The 27338-nt window shown below is 47.4% G+C and overlaps 15 protein-coding genes across 15 annotated transcripts in view; 5 read left to right on the top strand and 10 right to left on the bottom strand.

Moving 5' to 3' along the window:
* Positions 1 to 1019, bottom strand: part of KUCA_T00003606001 (uncharacterized protein) — a gene marked incomplete at both ends in the record, with an annotated part of 1970 nt that extends 951 nt beyond the window's left edge. Inside the window, one exon of the mRNA XM_022602037.1 lies at positions 30 to 1019. Coding sequence (XP_022459620.1) covers positions 30 to 1019 — 990 coding nt within the window. The remainder of the gene's footprint in view (positions 1 to 29) is intronic.
* A 618-nt stretch (positions 1020 to 1637) lies between these two features.
* Positions 1638 to 2630, bottom strand: KUCA_T00003605001 (uncharacterized protein; the record flags this gene model as incomplete). Its single annotated transcript, XM_022602036.1, has 1 exon — positions 1638 to 2630. One exon carries the CDS (start codon positions 2628 to 2630, stop codon positions 1638 to 1640), a length of 993 nt encoding a protein of 330 aa, XP_022459619.1.
* Positions 2631 to 3008: 378 nt separating this feature from the next.
* KUCA_T00003604001 (uncharacterized protein) lies at positions 3009 to 3874 on the top strand (the record flags this gene model as incomplete). Its single annotated transcript, XM_022602035.1, has 2 exons — positions 3009 to 3081; positions 3165 to 3874. The coding sequence occupies 2 exons, from the start codon at positions 3009 to 3011 to the stop codon at positions 3872 to 3874; spliced, it is 783 nt and encodes a 260-aa protein (XP_022459618.1).
* A 558-nt stretch (positions 3875 to 4432) lies between these two features.
* KUCA_T00003603001 (uncharacterized protein) lies at positions 4433 to 4930 on the top strand (the record flags this gene model as incomplete). Its single annotated transcript, XM_022602034.1, has 1 exon — positions 4433 to 4930. The coding sequence occupies one exon, from the start codon at positions 4433 to 4435 to the stop codon at positions 4928 to 4930; it is 498 nt and encodes a 165-aa protein (XP_022459617.1).
* Positions 4931 to 5463: 533 nt separating this feature from the next.
* Positions 5464 to 7167, bottom strand: KUCA_T00003602001 (uncharacterized protein; the record flags this gene model as incomplete). Its single annotated transcript, XM_022602033.1, has 1 exon — positions 5464 to 7167. One exon carries the CDS (start codon positions 7165 to 7167, stop codon positions 5464 to 5466), a length of 1704 nt encoding a protein of 567 aa, XP_022459616.1.
* Positions 7168 to 8084: 917 nt separating this feature from the next.
* Positions 8085 to 9944, top strand: KUCA_T00003601001 (uncharacterized protein; the record flags this gene model as incomplete). The annotated part of the gene is made up of 1 exon (XM_022602032.1): positions 8085 to 9944. The coding sequence occupies one exon, from the start codon at positions 8085 to 8087 to the stop codon at positions 9942 to 9944; it is 1860 nt and encodes a 619-aa protein (XP_022459615.1).
* A 264-nt stretch (positions 9945 to 10208) lies between these two features.
* On the bottom strand, positions 10209 to 11714 carry KUCA_T00003600001 (uncharacterized protein; the record flags this gene model as incomplete). The annotated part of the gene is made up of 1 exon (XM_022602031.1): positions 10209 to 11714. One exon carries the CDS (start codon positions 11712 to 11714, stop codon positions 10209 to 10211), a length of 1506 nt encoding a protein of 501 aa, XP_022459614.1.
* Positions 11715 to 12312: 598 nt separating this feature from the next.
* KUCA_T00003599001 (uncharacterized protein) lies at positions 12313 to 13533 on the top strand (the record flags this gene model as incomplete). Its single annotated transcript, XM_022602029.1, has 1 exon — positions 12313 to 13533. One exon carries the CDS (start codon positions 12313 to 12315, stop codon positions 13531 to 13533), a length of 1221 nt encoding a protein of 406 aa, XP_022459613.1.
* Positions 13534 to 13756: 223 nt separating this feature from the next.
* KUCA_T00003598001 (uncharacterized protein) lies at positions 13757 to 15280 on the bottom strand (the record flags this gene model as incomplete). Its single annotated transcript, XM_022602028.1, has 1 exon — positions 13757 to 15280. The coding sequence occupies one exon, from the start codon at positions 15278 to 15280 to the stop codon at positions 13757 to 13759; it is 1524 nt and encodes a 507-aa protein (XP_022459612.1).
* Positions 15281 to 15446: 166 nt separating this feature from the next.
* On the bottom strand, positions 15447 to 15626 carry KUCA_T00003597001 (uncharacterized protein; the record flags this gene model as incomplete). The annotated part of the gene is made up of 1 exon (XM_022602027.1): positions 15447 to 15626. The coding sequence occupies one exon, from the start codon at positions 15624 to 15626 to the stop codon at positions 15447 to 15449; it is 180 nt and encodes a 59-aa protein (XP_022459611.1).
* Positions 15627 to 15700: 74 nt separating this feature from the next.
* On the top strand, positions 15701 to 16171 carry KUCA_T00003596001 (uncharacterized protein; the record flags this gene model as incomplete). The annotated part of the gene is made up of 1 exon (XM_022602026.1): positions 15701 to 16171. The coding sequence occupies one exon, from the start codon at positions 15701 to 15703 to the stop codon at positions 16169 to 16171; it is 471 nt and encodes a 156-aa protein (XP_022459610.1).
* A 255-nt stretch (positions 16172 to 16426) lies between these two features.
* KUCA_T00003595001 (uncharacterized protein) lies at positions 16427 to 17113 on the bottom strand (the record flags this gene model as incomplete). The annotated part of the gene is made up of 1 exon (XM_022602025.1): positions 16427 to 17113. The coding sequence occupies one exon, from the start codon at positions 17111 to 17113 to the stop codon at positions 16427 to 16429; it is 687 nt and encodes a 228-aa protein (XP_022459609.1).
* A 951-nt stretch (positions 17114 to 18064) lies between these two features.
* On the bottom strand, positions 18065 to 19732 carry KUCA_T00003594001 (uncharacterized protein; the record flags this gene model as incomplete). The annotated part of the gene is made up of 1 exon (XM_022602024.1): positions 18065 to 19732. One exon carries the CDS (start codon positions 19730 to 19732, stop codon positions 18065 to 18067), a length of 1668 nt encoding a protein of 555 aa, XP_022459608.1.
* A 697-nt stretch (positions 19733 to 20429) lies between these two features.
* On the bottom strand, positions 20430 to 23507 carry KUCA_T00003593001 (uncharacterized protein; the record flags this gene model as incomplete). Its single annotated transcript, XM_022602023.1, has 1 exon — positions 20430 to 23507. The coding sequence occupies one exon, from the start codon at positions 23505 to 23507 to the stop codon at positions 20430 to 20432; it is 3078 nt and encodes a 1025-aa protein (XP_022459607.1).
* Positions 23508 to 24211: 704 nt separating this feature from the next.
* On the bottom strand, positions 24212 to 27178 carry KUCA_T00003592001 (uncharacterized protein; the record flags this gene model as incomplete). Its single annotated transcript, XM_022602022.1, has 1 exon — positions 24212 to 27178. One exon carries the CDS (start codon positions 27176 to 27178, stop codon positions 24212 to 24214), a length of 2967 nt encoding a protein of 988 aa, XP_022459606.1.
* Between the last annotated feature and the right edge of the window lie 160 nt (positions 27179 to 27338).

The raw sequence follows: 27338 nt of genomic DNA, 5'->3' as shown, positions 1-27338 counted from the left end.
TGGGGCGTCTCCAGGGCTCTTCTGCAAACCTCCATCTCTCCGTTTGGTTGCTCAGCACCCAAGACATTCAGCATGATCGAGTTCGTGCTGGTGGTAGCAAACGACGTGAATCCCTTTGGCATGGGCAATCCGGTGATAGATCTGACGTGGGCTTCAAACTGGGAGGTCACACAAGCATCAATCGTGTAATGGCCAGAGTTGTGAGGACGTGGAGCAATCTCGTTGATCAATAGCTCTCCATTGGCGAGAAGGAACATCTCCACCCCAAAAATACCAGCTCCAGGAAACGACTTTACCGCATTGTCTGCCATAATCTGCGCCTTTCTCTGGATAGTGTCGTTGACCCTGGCAGGAGCAAATACCGTGTGACACACATTATTGACATGGATTGTTTCAACAGTGGGATAGGAGTACACCTGACCATCCGTGGCTCTAACCACCATGACTGCCAATTCCTTAACAAAAGGGGCCCATTTCTCAGCATAAAGAGGCCTATCTTTCAGAACATCAAGTGCCTCAGCAATATCAGCTGCTGTCTTCACCACAAAGTTTCCACGACCGTCATAGGCCATGGTTCTGGATTTGAGCATGTACGGGTATCCGTAGCTGGCTCCAACAGCGGCCAGAGCTTCCGCAGAAGACTCCACATCTGAAGACTCAGCCACAGGAATTCCGTGCGCAATCAGGTGTTTCTTCTGTAAATATTTGTCCTTGATCAACTCCAAAGTTTCGGGCATTGGGTAGATCTGAATGCCTGTGGTGTCACGGATGTGCTTCAGAGCTTCTGTATTCACGTGCTCGATTTCCACAGTGAGAATGTCACATTTGGCTGCCAGCTTCGCAATGGCTTCTGGGTCGTTGAAAGAGCCATCAACATGCTCGTCAAGGGCATTTATCTGCTTTGCAGAGCTCTGGCCCACGTCCAAAACCACCGTTTTGATGTTGAGTCTGTGCGCAGCCTCCACAATCATACGGCCAAGCTGGCCACCTCCTAGAATGCCAACTACCTTAGAATCCATATCTAATTGCTTATTGTCAGTTTTCCGCTAGAAAAAAACAAGTTTGAAACCTGTTAATGGTTGTTCTTCAGCAGAGAGAGCCTTTGCTCCAGAAACTGCATTTTATTAATTTATCAGTTTGTTGAAACACGACTTTTTGTCATTATCTGACTCTGTCGTCGATAAGCTGGGGAAATGATCAAAAGTGGTGACAATAGATAAACTTGAATTGGATTTGAATTTGAGAAACGGTCTGGGGTATAAAAGAGAAAAAAAATGATGATAAACACTCTGTTTTTATCAAAATGGCTTCTTTTCTGTAAAAATAGCTGGTCCTTTGGGTTTAGTTAACCTCTAGTAAGCTCACTATTTTGGCTAGAAATTTGAAAAATATGAATAAAGATGAAAAATCAAGGAAATTCAACTACAAAAGTAGCGGAAATTCTGTAGTTTTCTTGATCAGTCCAAATTCGTCTCTAAACCAACTACAATGCACATCAATGAAGAATATTAAACTAGATAGAAAAAACACACACACGGTCAGAAGCCAAGCCAATTAGAACAAAACGATCCCCGAATTTGCAACGAAAAAAGCAGTATGTATAGTCTGTTGTAGCGGAAAAGGTCATGGCTCGAAGCTTACTTTCCGTGAAAGAACTCGTGGTCCATAGCCTCCTTAGCAGTCAGTCTGTTCTGGTGGTCGTAGCGAAGCAGATTATCGATTAAATCAATCACCACCGGGTCATCGGAAAGGGCTCTGTTGTTGTCGTTGATAAATGCTCGCCATTCCTTGCGTGGGTACTCTCCCAAAATCGCATCATATTCAGAAGAAAGCTCGATTCCGTACTTATTGCAATATTTGGTGAGGTCTTTGGTGCCCAACACCTTGGCGATCTTCACCAACTGGTCGTTGTTGGAGTCACCCTTGAAGAAAGGTTCTTTTTTGAACACAATCGCAGCAATCATCGCACCAACGGACCAGAGATCCAGCGAATAGTCATACTGTTGCAAATTCACCAGCAATTCGGGCCCCTTGTGATATCTACTTGCCACACGGACATTGAAGTCCATGCCGCGATGGTAAAATTCAGCCAGACCCCAGTCAATCAGCTTGAGCGTCTTGGTGGTGGGGTCTATCATAACATTTTGAGGCTTAACATCTCTGTGGATTATGCCCATGGAATGGCTGTAATCCAGCGCTTGGAGTAACTGCGTGAAGTAGAAACGAACGTCGTTCCGCGAGAATTTGGGGTACAGAATCCGGAAGTCCACATTATTGACTTTCTCGAAAATCAGTGCTGGAATCCGCGATTGCGAATCCTGTATCAGGTCATACAAAATGACAATGTTGGGACCCCCAGTCAGGTTCTTGAGAATTTTGATTTCACGGTAAATCTTCTTCAGCTTAACCGGTTTCAACACCTTGATCACACATGGCTTATTGTTCAGCACATTAAGCCCTGTGAACACCTCGGAATACTTTCCGCGACCAATCTTTTCGACGATCTCGTAGTTGCCAATCTGGCCCCACTGGATCTTGTAGTTTTCGTAGTCCCAATACTCCCGGTCTCGTTTTTCGTTGGCATCGGCGTAAACCCGTGCAACCGAGTATGTGTTTGCGGACTGAGACATGGAAAAAGTGTGGGAGAGTCAAACGTAGAGTTATCCCGTGCTTACTGCGACACTATCCGTGATCAAAATGACACTATCCCTTACTAGTCCCAAATCTGTCCAATATCAATCTAAAAACAAAAGCTGACAACGACGCCAAACTCCTATAACTTGCCGGTTTTCCTCTTTATCCCCGATAGACTCCAAGGCTTTACCGGACTAAGTTACTTCACATGTGGTCAGACGGGCCACGGACTGCCAACGTATCTGGTGAAGATATTTTGAAAATGGTTGGAGCACTACCATTTCTAGACTGAGTTTTGGAGCTGATACAGAAGGGAGATTTTGAGGGACAGAATACTGGTCAAGAAAGCAGTGTTTTTCGCTGCAAAAAAAGCCATGGCTTATGAGATGATATTAGGCAATCTGAATGTGCCGCCTCTGGGTGGTTCGGGTACTTCAGTGCTGAAAGGTGAGTGGTGCTACGCGTGAGGCTTCCGCGATTGGCAGTATTAGCAGTCAGTCCGTTCTGACCGTTTACTAACTTCTTCCAAGACCTTAAACTTAGCTCAAAGAAACATCATTTTGAATTGGAAGCCGGCATTGTGTCAGAACTCAAGTTCGAGGCATTTGTGGATACCCGGAAACTTCCTTTGAGTGTTCTCCTTGGAACATGTCATGGGTACAACTGCTCTTCAGAAGATGAACCCACAGAATTATACTTTCGCCATATGTGCAAAAAAACGCGATTTCAAAACATGTCATATTCCACGGGCGATCTTGGGTTGCTGTTTAAAGACTCTCGAGGCCGGTATTTGATGTTCTATATCCTTGTGAGACGGCTAAAAGCGTCCATTCGGTGTTGCTACTGGATTCCAGACCATGAGCGTGCTCGTGCTGTGATGGGTTCAACCGAAATAGCCAAAAGAGGAGACGCTATTGACAGGTTCTTGCAGAAAAAGAGCGAATCGCGTATGACTAGCAGGCCGCAATCGCCACTGGAGATTTCAGCTCCCGCTGGCGCGGCTCCTGAGTCGCAGGAACCACCCAAACAGTTTAGGAGGACATTAGAGCGAGTGATTCTGAGCGCCTTTCGACTTCGTGGTATCCACAAACAGGACAAAGAGGAGTACAAGGAGCTGTACTACACCGTACATCGATCAACGCGTTTTGCAATGAGGCGCTACTTCCAGAGACATGAGGTACCACCTATGGTGGAGGTTCAGAAGGTTGTTGATGGTCTATTGAATTTGCTGGATGTTTGAGGAAGGGAAGAATAAAGGCCATGCTTCGTGAATCTTGTGCGGCGCCTATGAAGTGACATAATTTCTGTCACGTGACATATTTGGTCGTGTGCAGAAGCGAGATCTAAGTTTATCTCGTCCCAGGAGGGAAGGCCGTAGAGAGGTGTCCAAAAGGGCCATCTAGAGCGAGGCATGGACAGGGACAGACGATGGGAAGAAACGCACCACCTGGTACAAAGGGATAATAAATGCACTGCCAAGGCGCTCATACTGTGCGAAGATAATGCGCGTCTTCATTCCCGCCTCCAAACCCAACAACTTTCTCGCTTAAGTTATGGAGGTTTCCACTGGGCTCGGTTGTGCTCTCTCCCTCCTGCCGCTTTGGGATCACCCCCATCGCCATAGGTTTCCTTCTTCAACACAACAGATTGCCAAATTGGGTAAACGCGGTTAGCGTGGCGTTTTTTTTGAGTCAGATGACAATTTTTTTTTGATTTGACATGAAAAAAAGATTCTTCCCTTCTCTAGTGATGAACAGGAGTCTCTTCATTGGCGAAATCGGAAGCAGAAAACGCTAGAATGTCTTGCACTTACAGGGATTACCAGAAGGTGATCAGGCTGGCGCTGACCAGCTCAAAGAAACCGATGACGACATCGGCTGGGGTTTCCAAATGTATGGACTCCACCAGCAAACCAAAGATCACAAGAACAAAAACCGGATGTCTTTGTTGTCGCAAAAGAAAGAAGAAGTGCGACGAGCTTCGGCCTAAATGCTCTGGGTGTAGGCGGAATTACCTTGAATGTGTGTATCCAGACCAACCCTCTCCAGACTACTGTCCACTGACCCCTCCTTTATCTGCTTCTGAGGACGAACCAAGATCTCCTCTTAGTGATAATGAGGTACTTACACCCAAAGTCATGACTATAGAGGCTGATCCTACGGGACTCACTACGAGTCAGTTGTCTGATTTTGTGGTGACCAGTGTGGATGCGCGTGCGGTTTTCGATTCTGCTCATCCAACCATAGGTTACCAGAGGTTTCCCAAGCAGATAAAGATCAGCAGTTTGTTAAACTAGGAGAGCTGAATGTGATTTGATGGTTCAATAGCATGATTTCAGTCTGTCGAAACGGAAACGAGATTGCGCCGCATCAAAAACCATTGTGGAACGGCCACAGACAGCCACAGACAGCCACAGACACTACAACCCCATGTCCGACTATAGGATGCCTTCCCAGATGGTATATCTCGTCTTGCTCGAGATTTCAGCAAAAAATTTGAGATTTGCACCGAGGAAGTTTCAATTACAGGTTTAGCCACTTCATGGTGCACTGGATGGAGTGTACACTACTTTCCAAGCCAGTGTACGAGAAGACTGGGAGGCCATTAAAAGACCACTGAGCACAGACTAATACCCACAGAAAAGTGTCAGTACTCAATTCTGTATAATTTATGATTAACGACTTACGATTATTACAAGTGTAGAGAGAGAGTGGAGTGTGACCGAGGTTCCTGCTACTTGAAATTTCCACTACAAGCATATTTTTCACACACAATTTGGATTAATCCACTATATTCAAACCAACCAATCCAAAAGAACGAACTCTCTACTTAATGCTTCAACTCCAAAATGTCTCTCAGAACTTTGCCAAAAGCAACGGTTTCCTCGTCAAAGTATCTTCTAGCAGTTAGCTGCAGATTGATAGGAGCATCCCTGAAGTTCGCAGGAATATACTTGTCATGCTCGATCTTCTCAAGCTCGGACCTGGGCTCAATTTTCTCAGCAACATCAATAGATGGGTCCTGGTGAAGACCTGTAGGGAACACCAAAGTAGGCAAATCCAGGATGTTCCACAGAGAGGTGTAACCCCAGTAGTATGGGCCCTCAACACCATCGTAGGCACCAACAGGCGCAGTACCAACGTATGTCGGCGAGATGATGAAGTCGACTTTATTCTGGACAAAGTAGTCCAGATAATCCTTTCTCAAAGAGTCTCTGGTAACATTGAGGAAGCGGTTGTCGACGACACTGTAGGACTTGTCACCATCACCAAAAGAGAGAGCCCACTCGGTAAGAGGAAGGAGAGGCTCTCCAGAAGGTTTCACCATATCCTTCTGGAAAAAGTTACCATCACAAGAGTACATTTTGTTGACGGTTTCGTAGGCCTCTTTGGTGCGAATAGGATCAAATTCCACCACCTTGACACCAGCACTAGTCAATTTCTCCGCGACATGCTTGAGGCCCCTCGCAATAGGTGCGTGGGGTCTCACGAGTCCGTCATCGTACATTATAGCCACAGTAATCTGTTTTGGGTCGGGCTTTTCAAGCGAGCGCCAGGGGACTGGAATACACCAAGGGTCGTAATCCCATGGCTTACCGTCGTTGATATACGCCTTCATGAACAGATCCACATCATCCAGATCACGAGCCAACGGTCCCGCAACGGAAGGAACAGATTCCTGGCCCTTACCCGAGGAAACACCTCCAAGAGTAGAGATTCTCCTGGTAGAAGGTCTCAAACCCCAGCATCCAGAGAAGGCAGCTGGAGCACGAATCGAACCACCGATATCGGTACCGACTCCGAGAGGAGACGCTCCAAACGACACACAGGCACCTTCTCCTCCACTGGAGCCTCCTGGGGTCAGCTTGAGGTTGTAAGGATTGCGTGATCTTCCAACAATGTTGTTGTTGGAGTCCAAATGCATCAGACTCTGGGGTTGGTTAGTACGCACGTAAAACACAGCACCGAGGTTTCTGAGGACGGTGACGGTGACTGCATCCTCCTTGGGAATGTTTGTGAGCCAGCCAACCCAGCCTCCGTTGGTGATCTTTCCGGCATGACCGATTTGTTCCTTGAGAGAGATGGGGATACCATGTAGAGGGCCGGTCAATTTGCCGGTTTTGGCAAATTCCGCGTCCAATTCCGCGGCACGCTTGAGACCCTCACCAATGAAAAATTCCATGGCAAAAGCAGTGAACTGCTGGCAAATCACAGCACGGTGAGCAAAAGCCTTCAACACCTCCACAGCTGTCAACAGGCCCTTCCCCATGAGCGAAACCAGCTCCGTGGCCGGGGTATCTGTGAGCTTGAATTCATCCTCAGACAAAAGCTTGTTATCGTAAAGATACGCTACCGCATTGAAAACTGCATCGTCCGCAAATTCAGGCACTTCGCTCTTGTACTCGTCAAGAGTATTTGCAGCCAATGCGGCACGGTACTTTTCAATTTCAGGAGCCCACTTGGCAAACAGCTCGGGATCCGAGCAATCGTTGGTGAACTTGTAGACAAGATTCTTTGGAGCAGCAGTGGACATTTTGGGGAAAATCTGCGTTTTAAAATTCGGAGAATTGTAAGTTTCAGTTCAAAAAAGCACGCACTTTGATCCGTATATATAGGCAGGTCAGGGGAGAGAGTCCAGATGCGCCCGGCGGAATGCCTTATCGCGCGTGTGTCCGGATTGGGAAGCTCGATCCAACTTTCAGCAGCCGCCCGTGGTCAAAAGGGCAGAGGGAAAGGGTTGAAAAAGAGAGCAGAGAGGGAGATGCTTGGATAAAATTAGTGGTTCCAGCGAGCTAAGATGATCCCATTTCATAAGCGCAAATTATATTTCAAAACGGGAGGGTATTAAGTGTTGGGTTTGCTATGGTGCCGTTTGGAAAGCTTATCTTAGACTCTCTTAACTAAGGCTACTTGTAGTACCCGACTCAACTAATCTGTCAATGCTCGGCGTACCAGATCAAACGGGCTGGGGTTTAAAGCACAGCAACGGATGAAGTCAAGACCGTTGAACTTCATTATTATTAATTGCCGGGGACAACACTCAAACGTAATATAAATTTTACCTGGCTTCGTCTGTCTTTTCACTCTGCCCGTGGAGTTTTCTCATGCTGAAAGACTGGCATGAAAATGACGTGCCCGAATCAAATCCTCCCTTTCATCGGATTTGGCTCCCTAGACCTCATCAATTCCTTTGTCTTGTTTCCGTTCTCCCGTTGTCTACTGTTCCTCTTCCCGTCAAGACGTTTCTACTCCAGAAAAGTCCAAATATTCCGCTAAGTGTATCCAGCTAGAAGCCAGAAATCAATCAGTTATTGCAATACCCGTGTCCCCCAATTTCCCCACCTTTTTATCGTTTCTCCGGCTTACCAGCTACAACACCTACCTGCCGCATGAAGTACTATCGCCAAACTACATCCCTTTTGTTCGCCAGCCCTCTAGTGAAACCTACCAATGTCATCTCGACATACCATTCAGTTCCCAAAAAAAGAAAACTTGGCTCAAACCATTGAGCCTACAGCCACCAAGACTAAGAGGGCTGCCAGGCCAAAGAGGATTAAGTGCAAGACTGGCTGTTTCACCTGCCGCCGCAGGAAGAAGAAGTGCAATGAGGTCTTTCCGGTTTGCTCAGGATGCTCAAGGAACTACCTTGAGTGTATCTGGCCTGCCGGTGACGAGGTCGTCCCCAAAGACTTTGCGGTGAGACCCGCCAGCTCTCATACACTTGAGTTCAAACATGCTGGCAGTGATGAAGATTTCGATGTCGATGTCCCCGGCAACATGCTTGGAGTGACTGATTTCGGTATTATTGTTCAACGAAACCACAAACCTGCTCCGTTTAAGGAGCTTGTTTTCCGATTGGAAGATAGCCGGACTGATGAAACACCACCACCAATAGATTCAGAGAGCGCCTACGGGACCGACGTGGCTTCGCCAGAGTCCCTATCATCTTTGGACTGTGACGACATGAAGCTTGTGGCATCATCGGTTTCTTCGCTTGAATATGATAATTCTCGTTCTGCGAAACTGGTGCCCTCGTCGCTTACCTTTTCCACGGGATTCATTCCCAACGTGGCATTATCGCAAGAAGAAGCTTTGCTCTACCACACTTTCATCACCGGGTTTATCCCCTCGGTTTCGCCAGAGCATGCGAATCCTCTATTGTCGCCCGGATTTGTGTTTGTTCCAGAGGGAAGCACGTCGGAAGTGCTTCGTGAGATCTTCTTTGCTTGCGGTGCTTACATTCTCGCTTACAACGATCCCGCACGAGCAGACCTTGCGATGCAGCGTTACTCCAAATCTATCAAAGCTGTACAGCGTGTCATTAGCAGCGGAGACGTTAATGGAACCGAGGACTGGTTGTTTGTTGCTATCCAGTCTTTGTGTTTGCGAGACCGTGCTGCGGGACTCGGAGCTTCACGATGTGCAAAACACATTGCTGGTGCCTACAATTTGATCCAGCAGAGATCGGCACTTGGAGCCCACTTCTTCACACCGGGTGTTCGTACTCTCTTGGATAGTTTCGTGTTCAACTACACCATCGTGCTCTATTTGTGTACTGCAGACGACATCCGCGCATTGCCGTCGCCATTTGCGTTCTTCGACAGATACAGAGAGTATCTCCAGGGATCCGTTTATTCGGACGAACTTGCCGCTGTTCCTTGGCTAGACAACCCAGTGATGGGCTCTTCTTTTTCGTGTTTCGAGATTGCTGCCAAGCTGTTCTGGCTGTTGAGAATGCATGGTGATGCTGAGACTGGGCTTACTGTTTCGGATGAAGAATATTTCTCCACGTTGGCACGAATTCGTTTCGAGCTGAACACTGCCACGGCGAAGCTCGACTACTCGTGTGCCCAGCTTGACATCGTCCTTGCTTCCTCACAAATACTACCAGATGCATTCCCCAAACCAGATAACCTGCGCGTTAATCTCTGTCTATCGCGAGTCATGCTTTTTTCTCTTGAGATTTTGTATGCCAAAATGATAGATCACACTTTGGCCGCTTCCTGCTTGAGTGTTCAGAACAACATTTCCCAAATCGTGGAGACATACACAGCTGGAGTACCACAGAACGACCACTCGGCGTGCTTGGCGCTTTGGGCTCTTTTTATTGGTGGTACTGCGGCAATCGACCCAAACCATCAGTTTTTCTTCAGCCACACGCTCAGAGAGATCTCGCGGGTTTTATACTCGGATTCTGCACTCAAACTGGCTCTTGCTTTGGAGCATTTGTGGGACAATGAGGTTCAACTTGGGACTGCGGCTTTTGATGTGTTGCTTACGCGGACCGGGCTTGAAGGGTTATCATTTTGAAGAATTGGAATGCGCGAGCCGTCAATAGAGCTCTCTTCGCTTTTTGTGTTCATGCTTTTTTTTAGCGGCCGAGAGGTCCTTTTTCGTCCTATTGCTTTATACCCACACTTAACATAGTTTAGATTAATTGCGAGATTTTTATCAATGTTCCTTGAGGTAGTTGGCATTATTCAACTAGCCACCTAGTTTTTACGGTAGGGTGTTGGCTACTCCCCAACCTTTCGGGCAAAATCTGTTTCATAAACTCTTTAACTAATATTTTTTCTACAAATCTCTGGTCAAATTGACATGGACAGCCTTGCTCTGAGTGTACATGCTGAGACCATACTCACCAAGCTCTCTGCCAAAGCCAGACATCTTAACACCACCGAAAGGAGCACGGAAATCCGAGGAATTGGTACAGTTGATCCAGACCTGGCCCGACTGAACCTTTCTAGCAAATACATGGGCCCTGCGGAGGTTTTCGGTGAAGACATAAGCTCCCAGACCATAGCTGGAATCATTAGCAAGACGAAGAGCATCTGCCTCAGTCTCGAACTTGGAAACCACCACAACCGGTCCAAAGATCTCTTCCTGAACAATCTTCATGGATTGAGTAACATCAGCAAAGATCGTTGGTTGGACGAAACAACTCTTCTCATTGAAGCCCTTGGGCACACCACCACCGGTGACCAGAGTAGCACCCTCGGCCTTTCCAGATTCAATGTAGCCCAAAACACGCTGTTGCTGCACCTTTGAGACTTGAGGACCAACCTGAGTGTTTTCAGCAAAGGGGTCACCCTGTAGGTAGATCTCTTCAACGTGAGCCTTGAGCTTGGATACGAACTCGTCGTAGATGGAAGAATGAACGTAAACACGAGATGCTGCAGTACAAATCTGGCCCATGTTATACATGATTCCAAAGGCAGCCCATTTGACGGCCTGGTCCAGTCTGGCATCGTCGAAAACAACAAGGGCGGATTTTCCTCCGCATTCCATCGTGACAGCCTTCAGGTTGGCAGAGGCCAGTTTCTGGATGGTCTGTCCCACCAAAGTAGAACCGGTGAATGAGACTTTGTCAACGTCCAAGTGACTTGCCAAAGCCGAGCCACAAACACGGCCCAGACCAGTAATCACGTTGATCACTCCGGGAGGGAACCCTGCCTCTTTGACGAGATTACACAGCATGTACAACGACAGAGGAGTGTTTTCAGACGACTTCATCACCACCACGTTACCCGAGGCAATGGCAGGAGCAATCTTCCAGATGGCCATGGCCAAAGGATAATTCCAAGGAATAATCTGACCGCACACTCCATATGGTTCGTGGATCGTGTAGATCAACTTGTCTTCAGTCGCAGGAATCTGCTTTCCGTGTGATTTGTCACACCATCCTGCGTAGTATCTCACGACATCGATACAGTGGTTGATATCGTAGATGGCATTGGTGAAGCGTGGTTTTCCAGAATCCATTGCCTCCACATCCGAAAGAAGTTCCGCGTGCTTCTCCATCAGAGCAACCAGCTTGAGCATCAGCTTGCCCTTTTCAGTGCCGCTCACGGAGCTCCACACATTCTCGAAGCATTCACGGCCAGCCTTGACGGCAGCATCGACGTCTTTCTCAGAGGCGGCATAAACGGTGGCGATATCCTCTCCTGTAGCGGGATTCACCGAAACCAGCGTTTCCTTGTCGATGGAAGCCACGAACTCGTTGTTGATGAAGAGTCCAGTAGGCTGGACGTATGTTTTGCCGTTGGGCAGAGTGATGGTAGTTTCTAGTGGGATTGACATAGTAACAGGAGCAAGAAGCAAAGAGCAACCAAACGTGAGGAAAAGGAGAAAGAAAAGAAGAAGAAAAGAAGGAGAAAAGGTTCAAGTGAAAAATCAGATAAGCCCTGTTCCAAACGCGGAGGCGGCTCAGCGGATGAATTCAGTTCTTACCGCGGTAACTCGGCCGGGCGGCGCACGTTGATTAGCCCTATCGGGAAGTCCCAGGCGCCCGGCGCGGGTAGTGTAAACACCATTTGGTTATCGCGAGCCGCATCCCTGCATAATAAAGTGATTTGAGACGGTGCGAATCTGGATCGTAGGGGTTGATACCTGCTAGGGAGTTTTGATGCTAGATCGGATCTTGTGCAGTGTGAACAACGACGGTTTATTGACTTCTGCCTTGCTTCTTTCTATGTACTATAGCTCTGCTGCTGCTGCTGCTTCTAACGCCCGTCGCCAGGCCGAGTCCAAGGTCGTGTGGAAGTTCAAATTACCTCCGCACGACCGCATCAACCTTTTGAACTTTTCAGCAAAATATTTCAGTTTGCCCTTTGAGCCTGCGTACACCAAAATAATCCTACTTAAACCCAAATCCAGCAATTTTTGCTAATTTTTTTCAATGTCGGACGAAGACTTTTCGGATAACGAGTCGGCAATCTCTATCCGCGACGGAACGACGTACCTGGGATTCGTGGATGTGCCCATCTCAGAAGAAGAGAAGCCAACCATAGAGGATACTTTTATCGGTGGCGAGCCTCTGTGGCTCGACTCAAGATCACCACCTCAAGAGGACCTCCTATTGTGCAAGTCGTGCACTTCGCCAATGGCGCTGCTGCTACAGAGCTATGCCAATCTTGAAGCTACCTACTACGATAGAGTACTCTATGTTTTTGCGTGCAAGAAGCCTGGATGTAGGCGGCAAAACGGCTCAGTCAGAGCTTTACGTGCTGTGCGCAAAGACCCCAAAGCCATGGCTAGTTGGCAAGAACAGGTGGAAAAAAAGGCTCCCGTCGAAGCCACGCGTTTCGACATTTCGAAGGAGATTTTTGGTAGTTCTTCCAACCCGTTCACGTCTGACACGCCTAACCCGTTTTCCAGTTCGGCGAATCCTTTTGCGCAACCAGAGCCCAAGCAAGAATCGATATCAGAGCCAAAGACGGAAACAAAGGAGACGCAATCAACTGCCAAATCTGACACTCCAGCCAAGACTTACGCCTCCGTGGCAAGTAGCGGAGTGAAGCCCAAGCCAAAGCCGAAGCCACTCAGCGTTAAGTTGCCCTCTCACCCAGGCTATATTCTCTATATGGATGCTGAAAGTCTCAAGCGTAAACCAGTCGAGGCTCCAATCGGCCAGATCGACGAATCGGCTCTTGACACAGAAGTTGAGGCCTCAAATGCTCAACTGAACCCACTCGCAAAACAAATGGCAGACATGTTGGACGATTCACAATTCCAGAAATTCTCCAGCAAAGTGGCCCATAACCCACATCAGGTGCTACGGTATGATCTCGGTGGAAAACCACTATTGTATTCTTCTGGAGACTCAGTCTCCAAATTGTTCTTGGACAAAAAAGGAAGATGGCGTGACGAGTTTCTGCTTGCAAGACCAGGTTTCAACCCAAGTGGTCAGCGGCGCTTTGAGCTGCAATTAATGCCCAAGGCCATCATTGATCTTGAATCAGATCTTGAGAACATAGATGAAGGAATGGAATGGGGTACAATTGTGGTTTGCACAGATGTGGAGGATACAATGCCGGAGTTGGATGAAAACCATGTTGGTTATGTTGAGGAATATTGTGGTGTTCAATGGGAGGAGGAAGTGAAAGGTGGTGAGCAGTAGAGCAGTATAAAGCAGTATAAAGTACAAAGTCGCTGTGAAAGCGAGAAGCTCGAAAGCTCTTCAATTACATCGATGTTCTACTTGCTTGAACTTTCTAGATCTTTATAGTACAATCATGATATAGCCTAACACAACTTTATCACTTGGTAGTTTGTGCTTTGAGCTTAAAGCTCTCCAACCTTGGTTTCATATTCTGGCCTCATGACCATCTTCTTTATCTGCATCATAGCCCAAGATCTCGAGCAGCCTGAATCTTTGCAATTAGGTCGTCAATATCGGCAAAATTATAGTCGTTAACAGCAAAATCGCGGTGAACGGGTTCGTAAACATGGTCCTCGAAATCGTCATACTTGACTCTGCAATTCTCGCAATAGCCAGCCGTACAAACGTCACGCCGCCTCTCCGCCTTGACAGCTTGTTCAATCTTCATGCGTTTGAGTGACTTGTTAGGCGTGTCTTCATCGCGAGGCGCGTTGTTGTTCGGCGTTTTAGGTGGATTGGCCATCTCGGCAATCGTCTGTTTTGGAGGTGTCTGGGGACCGTCATCCACCGCACGTTTCGCAGGAACAATAGGGTCAAAACTCACAACCTTCTTCTTGTCGTTCAAAACACGTCTCGAGGTGAACGCTTTGGTTGGACCCAACCCATTGCCGACACCACCACCATTTGTAGCCACCGTAGAAACAGATTGTTGAACCACACCAGAGGCCTCGATCTCGCCAAATGCATTGTTGAACTTCATGCCGGAGTTGGCATTAGATGCCAGGTTTGAATTCATCCGTGGCAACCGCGGCACCAGTCTTGAAGCGGTATCCACTGGAGCCGAAGGTGGAGAACAATTCAACTCATCCCACTCGAGCTTGTATTCCCTGCGCGTCTCAGCATCTTTGAATAGTCCCGGCAATGCAGAACAAGCTACTAGTGACTCCCGAAACTCCGCATTTTGTCTGAAGTATGCCAAACGCTTTCTGCGCCTGGCCTCCGCGTTCAAATGTGCTTTGGGCCCATCGGAAACGAATAACGATCTCCCATTGGTGGAACGGTGGAGTCTAGGATATGTTTCATCTGCATCCTTCAGTGCCCACTCCTTCACAATGATCGGCCTATACTGCTGCTTCAAATCGTAGACGTAGACGTAATAGCCGGTGAAATAGCGAACGTCATCACGTTTTGCCGTAGGATCACGGTCTGTTGGCCCATATAGCTTCTCTTGTTGTAATAAGGAAGAAAGTTTTTTGGAATCAGCTAATCGGTCTGGCTCTCCGAGGTCTTTCATAAACCGGAACACTTTGTCATAGGTCCACACTTTAAGATGACCACTGCTGGAAGCCAGACGGAAGGGATCACCGGGTGGATAAGTCTTGTTCTTCTCGAACTGGCGCCTGGTGATGAAAAGCGTTACTTTATCGCTGAAAAAAAGAGCAGTCCGTGCACCTAAGGCCTCCAGTGCCTGTTTGGCCGCGTTCCTCTCTTTTATCTGGGTCTCGGTGTTCTCGTCGTTTTCGAAGTAAACCAGACTCTGAGGTAAGATCTTCCGCCATTCAGCCCGCCATTCGCTCATATTAGTAGCAACTTTACGCGGCTCCACTTTCTTGTTGCTTCTCGAGAAGTCCTCGGCCCGTTGGTCCAACAAAGACCGCTTTTGCCGCGACTTCGCGAGCGTGGTAGTGTTGGTGCTGTCCTTCAATGGCATTCTAGAAGCGACTGAATTGGCCGAAATTGGCCTTGTTTGCTGTGGCTTGTCCATTGTGATGGTATGTTCAAAATTTGGTTAAAAATGCTATGGCTGGGAGTTTGTTGACTTGATCTGCCAAATTGTCATCGACAACCAGGCGACAAAACAAACAAACAAATGCGAAATGCTGAAAATTTGTTCTCAAAGGTGCGGAAAAATCCTGAATAAACACCTGGCCTCAGAAACTCAACTGTGCCTTTCCAACGGATTTTTTAGCACGTAAATCGGTTGGAAATATGATCAAATCGAATTGGAACAAGGGCTTGTAGACAGGAGTGGGCTCCTTGTACACAAATCCACGCTTTTTCTTAGGAAGTGCGACAACCAATAAATACGCGTTTGGGTTAGAACACGACATAGTTCACCTCCTCAACAGCATATATCACTACTTATTACTAAACCACCTTGTCTACCTTCTACTGCATCGCTACCATGCTACAACCAAGGTCGGTGTCGTCGTTGCTGTCACAGGTGCTTATTCCGTCTCCTTTAACACCCGGAAAGAGGCCTTTATCAATTTCGCTACTGTCATCCTCTGGAGACCCCCTCTGCTCTTGTACGAGTGCAGCTTCGGCCTCAGAAAGAAGTTTTGACCTTCAAGCTGGCTCCAGCAACCCAACAGAGTACGGTTCAGTCCAAGCTTTGGACCCCTCCGAAAATTTGAATGCTTACTCGCTGGTGGCACTAAATCTATGGAACCGCCATTTACAGGAAAGAGAAGCAGAAAACACTACGGACTGGTTGGAGGTGAGCGTTGACCGGTTCAACGTGATTCTCAAAGCTGTGGGCGGTGTGGAAAGCCCGAAGTGGCTTTTGTTGATGATTTGTGAGGCTGAATATCCGAAGGGACTGGCTCTGAAGAAGGTGGAGAATCTTGGGGTGCTAATAGACCAACAGACGTGAACCAAAGAGGAGTGATATCACTCCGTATAAAAGCAACTTGATACGATAGAATAGTGGATATAAGTATTAATGGATAACATGGAAAATCAGCAAAGAAAAGATAGAAAAAAGTAGAAAAAGGGCGTTAGGAAACTGGTATGAGAGATGATGGATAATGCAGAACGTGATGCCAAAGCAAGAAGTTTGAAAGCTACAGCAAATTGGAATAAGAGCCTGTTCGACCCTTAAAGCTCGTCTTCACAGCGAAGACTTTTTCTATTTCCCATCATGCTCATCCTCCTCATCTTCAGACATCTCGACATCATCATCCTCTCCAAAACTCACATCGTCCTCGTCGTAACTGTCTTCGCCTCCAAAGAAGTCATCGCTGTCAGACAAATAGTCCTCTGCAACGGCCTGGCCGTAGGCATCATCCGTAGTGGGCATCGTGAAGTCCCGAGGAATGTCCTGCTTTGACCGTGCAACCTCAGTCTGCACTTTGCGCTTGTACTCCTCCGGATTCTTACGGTAATCAAGCGCTGCATCCACATTTGCGGGACTCGAAATGTTGGGATCTTCTAGCAGTGAAACGATCGATATCAGTACCGAGCGCGAGCTCTGCGCGGGCGACCAGGTCTCGTTGTCGGGTTCGTCGGATGCTTCGTTGCCAGATGTGTGCAAAATCGAGATACACAGTCTTCCATCGCGATAGACGTTTGGATGGTAGATTGCCGGAGTGAACCGGAAGCTTGGGGGCGAGAAAGGGTAGTCTGAAGGGAACTTCATCTGGGCCTTTAGATAAGCCCCATTGTAGACAGAGTCCTTATTCAGTACCATAACCCCCACATTCCACAAAAAAATGTTGTCGTTGTCGAGTTCGATATGGAAAGATGGAATCCCTTTGCGTGGATCCGTCAGCTCGCGGAATTCTCTATGCAAAACTCTTGCTGCTGAAGAAGCCATCTCGAAAGGGGTGAGTCAGAAGGCTTGGGATGAAACTTGGGAAATCTGGTTTTTGATGGACAAAATGCTCCGAACCTTTCTTAAGAAGTGTGATTTCTTCTGGAAACTTTCAGATCCGGAATCGGGTAAAAATGGAATGGAATACCGAATACCGCTGGGTGGGTTTGTCAACTCTCTCTAGCGCTGGATACGGCAACAAAACTGGTGATCACCAATCAAATTCGGCCCAGCGCGACAGGTGCGGAAATACTCAAAAAAGGGCAGAAGGTCTGTGCAAGCTGGTGCTTAGTACAAACAAAAATTTGACACCTTTGTGGGGAGGAAAGCGCTGATGACAAACAAGAGCTCAAACGGGAGATAGAGGAGGTCTCCTGGTGCGAAATGGCTGAGTGCAAGTCTCGTGACGGGGAGCAAAGATATTCACGGCAAAATACTGCTGAGCGCTTCGCAGTGGAAAACTGTTTCTTGCACACAAAGACGAGGCAAAAATGGCGTGGTAATACGGTGTTGAGAAGAGATATGGTCTATTCATGGAAACGAGCGATAATCCGCAAAAATGGCGTACACAGGCCGGTCCCGCGGTCGTGCCCCGGATAATAACCTATTTTGGGAAGGATTTGAGACTGGGCTCGTTTTAAGTGGAATAACCAACACAGCGCCGCACGTTCGTGGGGTGATGCCGTTTTTCGAAGGTGAAGAATGGTTGCTACGAGCCGATGATAAAAACGCTTCAAATGTCAGTTGTAAAGTGTAAAACACGGAAGATGAAACTGCTGCCGATGGCAAGACGAGAGTGGGTTAATCTGGTTCAGATTGCACTATAGAGGACACTCTAGAGGGTGAACAGAGATCTCAAAAACAGTGTCCAATTTTTAAAGTTTAACTCACAACGACACTGCCTTTACTTTGAGACCCCAATAGCACAATGCCCTCACCATGTCTCATCTTTCTTCAAACAGTTTCGTAGACAAGGCTCCGTACCTCATAGTTCTCATTGGCCTCCTCAATGTCCTCCCAGTTACCAATGAAGTCGTCTCTTCCTCTGACGACACCTGGAAGAGTTTTGCCTCCACTGTAAGTCTTCCAGATCTTTTTGGCCGACTCATCGGTGCCCAGATCCTTGTAGGTAAACGTGATCTTGTTTGCAGCCAGAATATTGGCCAATCTACTCGTTCTGCTGGAAACCTGGAAACCACCAGCCAATGAAGTGAAGAGATAGACAGGTTCGTCTTCAAACGTGAGTTTGTCTTCTTTGGGAACATAGACACCTTTAGAAGGTGATGCAGCAGGAGCTGGCGAGGCTGAAACTTCGGATGATTCTACCTCTTTGGCCTTTTCAGGCGTTTCAGGCGTTTCAGCTTCCCCCGTTTTGGTTTCAGCTTCATCGGTTTCCTCCTCTTTGGTCTCAGCCGCATCAGCTTCTTCGTCCTCTTGGGGAACCTCAAGCTCGCTCTTCTCATCACCCCCAACCAAATTGAGGGCACGATCAATAGCATCTTCCAGCTCAGGTATCTGCGAAAACTGATCACCCATAAGAGCTCCTTCTTCCTTCAACTCCTCGCTGTCAATCCCACGATCCACACCAATGGCATCTCTGTCGTTGGCTACACGCGAACGCGAGCGAGAAATTGACCTTAGGTAATTCAAACTCGCTGTCTTCGATAGTGACGCACCAGGGTCGTGTCTAGGCTTTCTCTCGCCTAACCCAAGGGGCTGCACGTAGTCGTCGTTACTTAAAGCACCATGATACGAATCTCCACGGGCCAAATGTGGCTTGCTAGTTCCCGTTCCTTCGCGAGCTGGAGAGCCTCCTTGCGTGTATCTCTGTTGAGAGGCAGCTCTGGACAGAAGTGGTGAGTTCAATCCTTCACGTGCTCCTGCTGGGACAGTGAACGAAGCATCTATATCCGCAGCAGAGTCTGGGACCTCAGGTTCGACCTCTTCCACAGTCTTCGAAGGATCAAACTCTGGAGCCGAGGCCTCGGGCTGATTTTCAGTCAAGGCCTCTTGGGAACTGCCGTTATTGACACCGTCAATCACTTCTTGGAGACTAAAGCTCTCATCCGGCAACAATCCGGTGTTCTTCCCAGTCCCCAAAGGAGACGACACTCGAGGACTCGAAACCTTGAAAGTTGGTGCTGGAGTCGAGTTTGCGGAAGAGTGGGTCTTCGAAGCCGGGGCTATGTACCGGTCACCGTCACCCCCAAAAATGTGCACAGACTCAGTGTCTACCGGTTCTTCAGTCGGCACAAACGGCTTTGGTTTCGGTTTCACAACGTCATTTTCGCCATCTTTCAATTTCTGGCTGATGTGAAGTGACTCTTGCTTCACATGACCTTCATCGTCCAAAACCTTATCGACGAACTCGCCTTCTTCATCGTTCATCAGCACTCCCTCACTTTCCAGCTCCTTCAGAGAGACGGTAGAGTCCAGTTCATTGTGCAATGGCAGAACCGCTGCAGGACGGGATTGAGAGCGAGAACGGTTGGATGATGCGACTGAAGGTGTGTGGCTATCAGCGAGCTCAGAGCCCTGGTGGTGGTTTCCTCTGATGGTCTCTCCTATCAGCGACGGGGTCTGGGTTCTCTCGAACTCCCCAACTTCAATGTCCATATCCATTTTGAATAGTGATCTGGAACAAGCAACTTGTAAGTGTGTGATTGGATGTCAGATATCGAGTTTTGACTCGAAATCACTCAGAAGAAGTATTGTCCAATGAGATTGTCATCGCACTTAAGTCCACTTTCCAAAAGAACCCCGGGCTGCTGAGCTGTCATATTCGCACGGGCAGAGAGTGGGCCAGCCGTGGAGTTGTCGAAAGATTTTGTTGATGTGAATATAGATATAAACAGACAAAAAATACAGAATTCCACCAGATGGAAATATCGCCCAGAGTGGGTGGACACATATATGTAATCGATCTTATCTAGGCCTAGTCATTGTGTAAAGCGTTTTGGTTATGGAGCATGTCAAGATCTTTGTAGGCGTGATAAGCTAAGATAAGATAAGCTACCATGGGTTATGCTATTCTGAACAATATAGCCTTTGGTCGAAGCCGGACGAAAATTTATTCCCGGTGACTTTGGTCCAAGGTAAAAATGGGTTGTTCCAGTCTACTGCTTTGGCCAAATTATGTTCATTTCTGCGTAGTTTCTTCAAGTATTCACGCCATCACACAATGCCTACACCAAACGATGGATTGGATGATTTTTTTATGGGTTTTGCACATATATATATGACTGCTTAAACTATTCACTGATCAAGATACTCTATAGGCGAAATTGCAAAAATTCGCACTTTCACTTGATTTCTCCTATTATTTGACAAGACTCACAATCTTTGCCTTGGCTTTCTCGACAGATTCAGGCGATCCGGTCACCTTAACCACGTCCGACTCAACGTTAAGCTTTGGAATATCAATCGTTACACCAAACTCAGAACATATGTCTCTTCTCGTCGACCCGCCAGCTCCAATGATCCGTCCATGCCTCTGTTTGGGCACAACCACTTCCTCGGTAATCACGTTCTCGAGATCGTGGACAATCTTCTCGATTTGAGCTATGATCGACTTCACCACCTCATCCTTTCCGGAGCAAACAATTTCCGACTTTCCAGACGATTTCTCGGGAATTTGCATGTATTCTCTCCACCTGGGCGCAATAGCATCGCCACCGCCAGCCTTGCGGATGATTTCCTTCCTCACAGAACCGTTCTGGCCAACGAGGGCGTAGTGATACTTGGGGTTAACGTTAACACTGAGAGTTACGTGGTTGTCGAACTCGTCCACAATATCCTTAATCTTGGCTATTGCCTCCTTGTTAGCTGCGCGACTACCAACAACCTCAAATGTTGTGAATCCAGCCTTCTTCTCGTCTTCGTCGTCGCCGTTGAAGTTGATCTCCACACCCGTAACCGCAGCAATATCCTTAATGCGGTCACCGCCCTTTCCTATCACTCTGGAAAGCGCCTTGACTGGCACTTTAATTGTCTCCTTGTAGCCGTTGTCCTTTTCGTACTGCAACAACGCCTTGAGCTCTTCCTCCACCTTGGCAACTCCACGCGAAGGACCCTTGACGACAACCTCGTCCACATTGTTGGTGGCATTCACAGGTGGAAAGTGGATTGAAACAGAATATCTATCTTGGAGTCTGTTCACATAGGAGTAATTTGGACCAATCAGCTTTTTGTGGTATTTCTGTTCCACATGAAGTCTGAGTGTCTTTTCGTCTGCCCATTGCTTTTGAAGTTTGTCCAACCTCTTGCAGCATTCGGAGACATTCGATTCTAAACCAGTGAGCTTGATATCGCTGGTCTCGGCATCTTCCTTCCTGTCATGAACGTCAATTTTGATTTCAAATTCATCCCTCAATGCATTCAGGTTGGAGCCTTTCTGTCCAATTAACTTGGCTAAAAGCGATCTGGCAAAGGGAACAGACAAGCTATACTTCGAAGCAGTCTCATAGTTTTTGGCATCGTAAATAGCCTTTTCAAGACCGGACTCAACCTTAGAGACTGGTTCCTTGAAGCCATGGATCAAGAAGCTGTCTGGAGAAGAACCCTCGGTGTTCTGGTGGAACTTGATGTTCACTGAATCGGTAGCAAGCTCAGACACAAGAACTCTCAGAGAAGAACCATGTGGGCCTTCCAAAAGTTCTTGGTCAGCAGAAGGGATCTCAACTACACGGGTGACAATATCCTTTGACTTCTCAATAAGCTCAGCAAACGAGGCCTCGACTGTTCTGAGTTTGGCATCGATCTCTGCAAGAGATGGCACAAACTCGCCTTCTTCAGGAAGAGAGACCAAGATTAAAGCTGTGGAAAACGTTTTCTTGACAAGAGATCCAAGAGGCACAATAGCAACTCCATTGTCAACGGCAACCGTTGTGTCAATCGACTTGGAGACAAAAGGGTCAACACCTTCAACCACCTTAACAAATGACGGCGAAATGCTGTTCACCCTATCGACGATTTCTTTTCTGGTGGCCTTAACAGCATCTTTCGTTTCTCTCTTACAACTTATCCTGATTCCAACAACTTTGTTTGACTTATCAGCCAAAAAGTCATAAGAAGGACTGGCAATCCTAACATTGTGTTTCTCGCTCAGCTCGTCAAAGAATCCCGAGTAGTTAAAATAGGCAGCCAGCATTTTGGCGTGCTCGTAGTTACCACCGTGAGACTTTTCAAGGTTGAGAGCATCCACAAAATAGTCTTGGGATCTCTCCTTTCCGATGACAACGGCCTTTGCAATATCAGCAGATGTACCAATGAACTCAACCTGCGAGGAAGGATCGTCAAGATCTGGAACGCGGATCACCACATTGGCAGTATCGTATATGTAGTTGGGATCCAAAAGCTCGTGTATACCCTTTGGAACAGTCTTTAACTCAGACACAATTGTAGAGTCCAAGGCCGCGAGCAAATCCTTGATAGTCTCCCTAACCTGTTGCACAGACTCTCTGGGACCTTCTACCGATATATGGGAGAACCGCTGTTGACGGGTAGGAGCATTAATGCCAACGCCCTCGGGAAGCTGGATCTTGCTGACCTCAGCATACACAAAAGGCTTCAATTTGCTGGAAATCGGTATTTTCACAGATAAATTCTTGGTGTTTTCGTGAACGATTGCAATAATCATAGATTTAGCGATCTCACAGCCTTCAGCGTCACCTTCAAGCACAACAGGAACCACGTTATTGAAGAAATCATCTTCTGGAAGATCAGATTGTGGGGTTGGAGTGCTTTCTCTCCCGATATCAACTTTAACGCCCGATTCCTCAATGATCGGCTTCAAAGTTTTGCCTGCTGATCCAATCACCACGGAACGGAGTTTGGCCGGAATTGTGAATTTGACGACCACTGGTTTCGTAAACTCCTTAAGAATCTGCTTCCTCGTCTTCTTGACTTTTTGCTGGGGCCCATTCAGTAGAAAAGTTCTCTTTCCAGTCTTGGCCGAAAACGTAGACTCGATACTCACCCCATTCTCAACCTTGATTTTATTGAGGACCTTGAGCAATTCGCTTCTGGAAATGTCCGCCTGCTGGTCCCCGTCTATGAAAAACGTCTCAGAAACGTTCTGAGAACGAATCGCAGGACTTTCTTTGCCATTTTTTGTTTTGGAAACGACCACGTTGGTCACCATTAGAGGGCCCCATTGTGGTTTGGAAGAAGATGAGGAAACCTCGTGACCCAGTACTGGGAAGGCCTCTTCATTGATCTTCAAAGGCTTCACGGAAACCAGAAGCTCATCATCAGGTTCCTCGGAAGTGGCTGCAGTTGATGGCTCCACATCTGTTCCTCTGGACGAACCGACCGACGGTTCGGTAGCAGGAACAGATGATGTGGGCTCTGACACCGCAGCGTGACGGGCTGCCAACAGTTCAGCCGGAGAAGACATTTGGCGAAATCAGACAAAATACAGCTTTCAAGCTATGGTCTAAATGAGAAAAAAAAACTTTTGTTTTGGCCGAAAAGTTGGTCTTTTGGCTTAAAGGAACGGAACTCTTTGAACAAGGCGAAGTCGAAAAAACCACAAGAAATATCTCGGGTTAGGCTTCGATTTGAAAAAAACAAAGATCGTGGCAGAAATTGCAGAGGCGAATTGTAGTATCTGACCAAAATTCGTCGCAACCAAGAAGAAACTGAAGGGAAATGTCTTGTTGGGGTGGAAACGGTGAGCTGGTTTGTTCCTTGGCGAGACGAACAAGGGTGGACGCAGTTGTATCGTGTAACAACCAGACCTGCAAATAAGCGAGGTAGTGGACGACGGATTCCGATCAAATCAGATTCTAGATCTCGTCGCACCGGAAGTTTCCGGTGGGCTAAATACACGGAAGAGGAAAATATGAGGAGGGTATATTTTGAGTCCAGAGCTGATATCGAATAAATGACAGGTAAATAATGACCCTGCTATGATTATTTCGACTCGGAGTTCTGTCGTGAGCTATCGACCAGTCTCGGGCATTGATGAAAGGTGCATAAAGAGATGCATATACATATCCGAGGGTGCTCCGGACAAATCTCCCCTACGACGTCCTCCTACAGGTCTTCTTTTTTCTTAATTGACCATTAACTAAACCAAAATAGTCAAAACCGAACCACTCACAACGTAAACAAACCAGTACGCTTTTTTCCAAGCGGGTAAATTGCAATGGTGGCTGCAAAAAGCCCCACACTGATGCCAATGGATACCTGGATCATGACGACACCAAATGACAAAGTGCTGGAAGAGCTCGTCGAAGTAGTGGTACTTCCAGTTGTAGAGTTCACAATTTCATTTGCAGTATTAATACCAGACAATAAGGAACCTTGTGAAGCAATTCCACTGGGAACTATCACGAAAATCGCAGGAAGCATCGCAGTGACTGCCACTCCTTTTCGGATTCGGGAATACAGGTTGGCCAGAAGACCACACATGAAAGCTCCAATTGCTGACGTGAACTCGGTAGCATTCGAGAAGTGGAGCCCCGAGAAATATGACACCACATAGGCACCTCCTGCTATGATCACCATTGGTGGAAGTTGCTGCCATCTAGCCTGGTTTACCAATGCCAATCCAATAGCAAACATAGGAACCAGCAAAAACCGGTACCATGGCGAAATTTGATGGGCCGTACTGCAAACAGTCTCGGAAGTAGCTCCGTGATCTATCCAGCCATAGAGAGCAGCTCCCAACGTGATTCCAAATCCTAGGAAAAGCGAATAGATGATGGCATAGAACATTCTGACTGCACCGGCAACCAAATTCCGCGATTGTAACTCTAGAGAGCCACACAAAATAATATAACCCGGCAAAATCAAAGCGAGAGAACCCTGAACTACTGCAGAGAAGCATATCGTCTCTTTGTCGTCCACCGACCCTAGGGCCCTCCCCAGGAACGAAACAACGATACTGGCACTTACTTCAAACACTGAAGAGTACAAGTTTGACCTGGGCGCAACAATGTATTGTAACACTCCAACCAAACAACCAATTCCAAAGGAAACGGGCATGTCTATCCAACCACCCTTGAAGCCCCATGTAGTCACCATGGCACTGGAGAACCCGTAGATGAACACGCATATGTAGGCGTTGTACAGTGGGGGCTTTCTCAAAAGAGCCTCAATTTTCTCAGCAGCTTCTTCAACTCCTATAACATCGTGAACAACGTCCTTGTAGATCTGGTGAGCATCATCAAGTTTCCCCAAGTCTAGACCTTGCACACACCGTACTAGTTGCATCTCGGAAGTTCTGGTAGCAGCATCACCAAATGAAACAATCATACAACCAGGAAAGTAGATGAACTGACCATCTATTTCCAGAACCCTGGCCGTCATAGTCATATACTCCTCCAGACGATGGGTGGGAGCTCCATAAAGCATCAACGTTTTACATAGCTTGAGGATGAACCGTTGACGTTGAAGAACATCTGCTATATGAACGGTGATTCTGGCCTGTGCTTCCAACCTCTTTTTCACAAGACGGCTCTTCATGGTCTTTCCTTTGTCCTTCGGGCGAGTTGTAGCGAACCGGGGCATATTAAGTTTCTCAGCCTCTACTTTCCCCTCGTTGATCTTTGCTTCGGTTAATTTCTTGCCAGGGAACAATGAATGAGTGTAATCGCCTATGGTGGAAGACATATCACCCAAAGTGTGGCTGGAAAATCCACGTCTGTGACCGCGACCCCTTTGATTGACATCGGTCTCAGAATGGCTTCTCTCCAGACTAGGCCGAGGTAGCGAGTTGGTGGAGTTAATCCTTTTGAGTTTATCCAACAATGATTGGTGATCATAACCTGCATTCACAGACTCGGTAGGAGTCTGTGACCCCGATCTTGGCGTGAAAACGCCTGAGTCTGATAGTCGCGAAAATGACTTACCAAAGCCAGGATTCTTGTACAAGGTGAGTAACGAAGACAGGACACCCGCACTCACCTTCTCTGGTGGAGGAACATAGTCATCATCGTTGGGAGCATTGTCATAGTTGAGATCGTATCCTCTCATATAATAGTCTGGATTTGGAGCGTAGAAGTGGTTTCCTTCCATTTGAAGACTAGAGCCCTCTTCCATCGTTGTATTTCCATGCTGAGCACCATTTGCAGACGGACTTGAATCTGCAATACCACTGGGTGTAAGTGTAGCACTAGAATTGAAACCGTGCTGTCTCACTATTCCATTGGCTTCATCATTAAGTTGCTCTAGATTCATGTCATCAAGTGGAATGTCCACATCATAAATCCTTGCCTCTTCATCGGTCTCTTTGGTTTGATCTGCCTTAGAGGCACCAGGAGTCAGTCCTCCCGAAGTAATGTTTCCAAAATTCATCAGTCTATTCAAGAACCTTTCACTTTTGCCGCTGTCCATCGTTTGAAGGGTCTCTGCTCGCCTTCTAGCGTGGCTCGTAGAATCGTCGGTAGACACTCTGTTCATGCTGAGTCTGTCCCGAATAACGTCCCGAAGGCTCTTCTTTGCTGTGATATCAGAACCATGCGAGCTCCGCCTGTGACCCGAAGAACTGGTTTCCGAAATCTCTTTGTTGGTTCTTTGGTCCAAATTATCCTCTACCGCATCTGAGGCTTCCGAGTCAGACGATGAAAACGCCTCATCATTGGCCACTCTCGGCACTTCCTCACCCCTGAAAAGATCCATTCCAGCATTCAGAGAACTGAAGGTGTGATCTACCTCTGAGTCTAGCTCCGATTCCAGTCTCCTTCGCGTCTCATCCTCAGTGAAGTTCTGACCCCTACTGCTCCCCTCGTCTAGCTGCCGCTCGGATTCGTACTCGTGTTTCGGCACGCCCTTTTGGCGAAATGTAGGAAGCATTGGAATCACTTCGTAGGACCCTTCCTCGTCATCGTCTTCCAGGATTGGTGTATCACGCATCTGACGATTATGGAACTCCGAACGGCCTGATCGTCCTGGACGATGAATGCCTTTTGCTTTGCCTCTTCTACCACCAAAAGAGGACTTAATGCTTCGCTGTGGTGGCTCTACCACTTCATCGTCGGAATCAGAGTCCAGAGAGGATCCCCTGCTTGGCGAAAGCGATCTCGCCCTGTTCAATGCTTGTATCCTCTTGTTCACCGACATTGTTCCGACTTCTCATTAATTCCGGACAAAAGGTCACTCAAAGCCATTCACAAATATAGCCAGCTAAGAGTTTTACCCTTTAATTCTAAAAATGCGATAGCAAGGTTTGTTCTCGAGTTTGTTTTAGAAGTATATTTGAGCAGAACCGCATTTCCCAGGC

The sequence above is a fragment of the Kuraishia capsulata genome, genomic scaffold (genome assembly GCF_000576695.1).
Source record: "Kuraishia capsulata CBS 1993 genomic scaffold, Kuraishia_capsulata_scaffold_4, whole genome shotgun sequence".
NCBI lineage: Eukaryota > Fungi > Ascomycota > Pichiomycetes > Pichiales > Pichiaceae > Kuraishia > Kuraishia capsulata.
Note: the sequence above shows the minus strand (reverse complement) of the source record. Positions and strands in the feature narration are given on the sequence as shown.